The sequence below is a fragment of the Cicer arietinum genome, chromosome 1, assembly GCF_000331145.2.
Source record: "Cicer arietinum cultivar CDC Frontier isolate Library 1 chromosome 1, Cicar.CDCFrontier_v2.0, whole genome shotgun sequence".
NCBI classification, from domain to species: domain Eukaryota; kingdom Viridiplantae; phylum Streptophyta; class Magnoliopsida; order Fabales; family Fabaceae; genus Cicer; species Cicer arietinum.
In genome coordinates this window covers 5090230-5092852 of record NC_021160.2, presented here as the reverse complement: position 1 = coordinate 5092852, position 2623 = coordinate 5090230, and the positions used below count along the sequence as shown (strand labels likewise).

The following is a 2623-nucleotide window of genomic DNA, read 5'->3' as shown; positions in this document are numbered from 1 at the left end:
AAGAGTCAGAGATGTGTCTTTCTTTCTCACAAGGTGTGCTTTTTGTCCTTCTCAAATTATTACTATTATATTAGTATTGTTGTTTCCTTTTTTTTAAAGAAAAATGATGCATAACAAATAGACCAACTTTGCGCACAACAAGGTGATTGCAATCATATTCTATCAAATGGTAATTCAATAGTCATTGGTAATCTAATTCCAATACTCATTTGATTTTAAAAGTTGTTAGAGCACATGAGAGAAAAGGAATGAGGTACGTGTAAAATATCTATATTACTTGTATGTTTAAAGACAAAAGCACTTTTATGATAAATATTTATGTAATAAATGTGTTTAGTTAAATTGTTTACTCAAATATAAATATTTGATAGTATTATTGTACACCAAACACATTTATATAATATATATTTGGCTAAATTACATTTGTGGTCCCTTAACTTAATTTCAGATAACGTTTTAGTTCTTTATCTTTTTTTTTTCTCGACTTGGTCCTTTATTTTAATTTTAAATGACAATTTAATATTTTATGTTTTAAAATTTTAACAATGTTATCCTTTTTTATACAAAAATTCAAAAAAAAATTCAATCATAACTCATAAAATTAATTATATTCTTCAATATAATACAAATTTTATCAAATTCGTAACGCAAATCTTCAAATAAACTCATATTTTCATACTTTATTTGATATTGTTAGGAATAAAGGACTAAATCGGAAGAAAAAAAAAAGATAAATAATTAAAACGTTATTTAAAATTAAATTAAGGGACCACATATGTAATTTAAGCTATATATTTATGAACAACTTTTTTTACTCAACATTTATGAACACGAGATACATTCATATTCAACTTTTTTTACTCAACTGATTTTTTAACTTTCATTGTGACATATAAAATCCCGGAAAAAATGACTATTCTAAAAAACTTCACACAATGCATGGACAAGTTCACTAGTAGAGTAACCTAACCCTTCTTAGTTTAGGTATCTTTGAGTGAACAAGGACATTACAAATCCTTGCATCTTCGTCCTGTTGATGCAACTTGCATTCAACATTGCAAGAGAGAAAGTACCTTGTTCGATTTTATGAATCGTGTGGACTTTTACTATTGAAAATAAGGTAAAAGATTTTCTCCATTTTTTCTATTAATAAAGTTTTTGGTACACAAATATATATTTTGAAAAATTGTGACATTTATTTTTTATAATTGGGCTTTTATACACTCAAAGGAAGAAATAGACTTTTACTATTAGCCAATGTGGTAAGAAAGCTAAACTTCCAACAAGACATTTCATAGAGAATTTAATTAGATTAAAATAAATAATTTAGATATTTAAGTTAGTTGTAAAATTTATATTAGTCCAACTTTTATTTTAATTATTTAATTGGATTAACATAGATAATTTAGATATTTAGGTCTAATTAAATGTTTTATCAACCTATAACTCCTTTTAGTGTTACTTATTCGAATTTATATGATTGTTTCTCTAAAAAAAAATTAATTTTTTACTAATGTGTACAAATAAGATAATCTTGTATTATATACAAGTTTATTTTTCAAACATTAAATCAATAAATTTTATCATATCACACTTGATCTAATAATGAAACTTATTATTCCAATAATGAAAACAAAGCAAAACTTACTTCAATTTAACCATTAAAATTAATTTGTGGATTTATTGTAGTGCAAACACATAACATTAGTATTCATTAGTTACAATAGAGTGATGCTTCTTTGGATTACTCCAGGTACAACAACTACTCTAAAAACTTTATTATTATTATATATACTTAACTATTTTATTAGTTGTGTTATTTCAACACATCAAAATCGACATTGTATTCAAAAACATATATTATATAAAAATCAAAATCATACTTTCATACTGTGCTGATTTTTAGCTGTGTCTTAACTTCATTTCTCTTATTTTATTTTGTCAACTCTGGAGAAAAATCACTTCCCTCCATTCAAAGGCTAAAATTGTAATGTAACATAAAAAATATATTATATGCGACCATAAAAAATGTGTCAAGAAATTTTCCATTCCATTTCTAAGCATACTAATGAAAAAGAAAAATGTGGCAAGAAATCTTCAATCCATCTGTCAAAAAAGAATATATATATCAATCCATTCCATCAAAAAGAAAAATATTATTATATCTGTCCATGTTTATCGAAAACCCCAAAACAAAACCTCTATCTTCCAAAGAAAAATAAAAGTACAAAATAAAATAAAATAAAAAAATAGAGAGAAAAGAAAAACCTAACTTTTCGAAGCGAATTGTAAGAAATGCTATAACAATGGTGATTTTCAGGTCTCTGAAATCAATAGCGAGCAACACAAACACCATTGCTAAAACCTTCCTCACTCCATCAACAACATCAACAATCACCACTTCTACTTTCTTCCCCTTTTCTCCATTATTACACAACGCGCTTTTTCGCTTTCCTTCTCAACATAACGGCCCTCTCTTCCTCGCTTCACCGCCCTGGAAGCTCTCTCAATCCGCTACTCCTCTTTATTTTCACCCAAACGTCGTCGTTTTTCGCAAGGTTAAAGCTATTAATCTCAACTTGCTTCGGATCGCAACCACTCCTTTACCATTCCACCGTCGTGT

At 26.8% G+C, this 2623-nt stretch overlaps 1 protein-coding gene across 1 annotated transcript in view; it reads left to right on the top strand.

The window, feature by feature from the left end:
• Nucleotides 1-2173: 2173 nt before the first annotated feature.
• The window catches only part of LOC101489859 (cardiolipin synthase (CMP-forming)), a 3022-nt gene continuing 2572 nt past the window's right edge, over nt 2174-2623 (top strand). The window contains exon 1 of the mRNA XM_004486066.4: nt 2174-2623. Within this exon, the coding sequence (XP_004486123.1) occupies nt 2307-2623 (317 nt within the window). The 5' untranslated portion in view covers nt 2174-2306.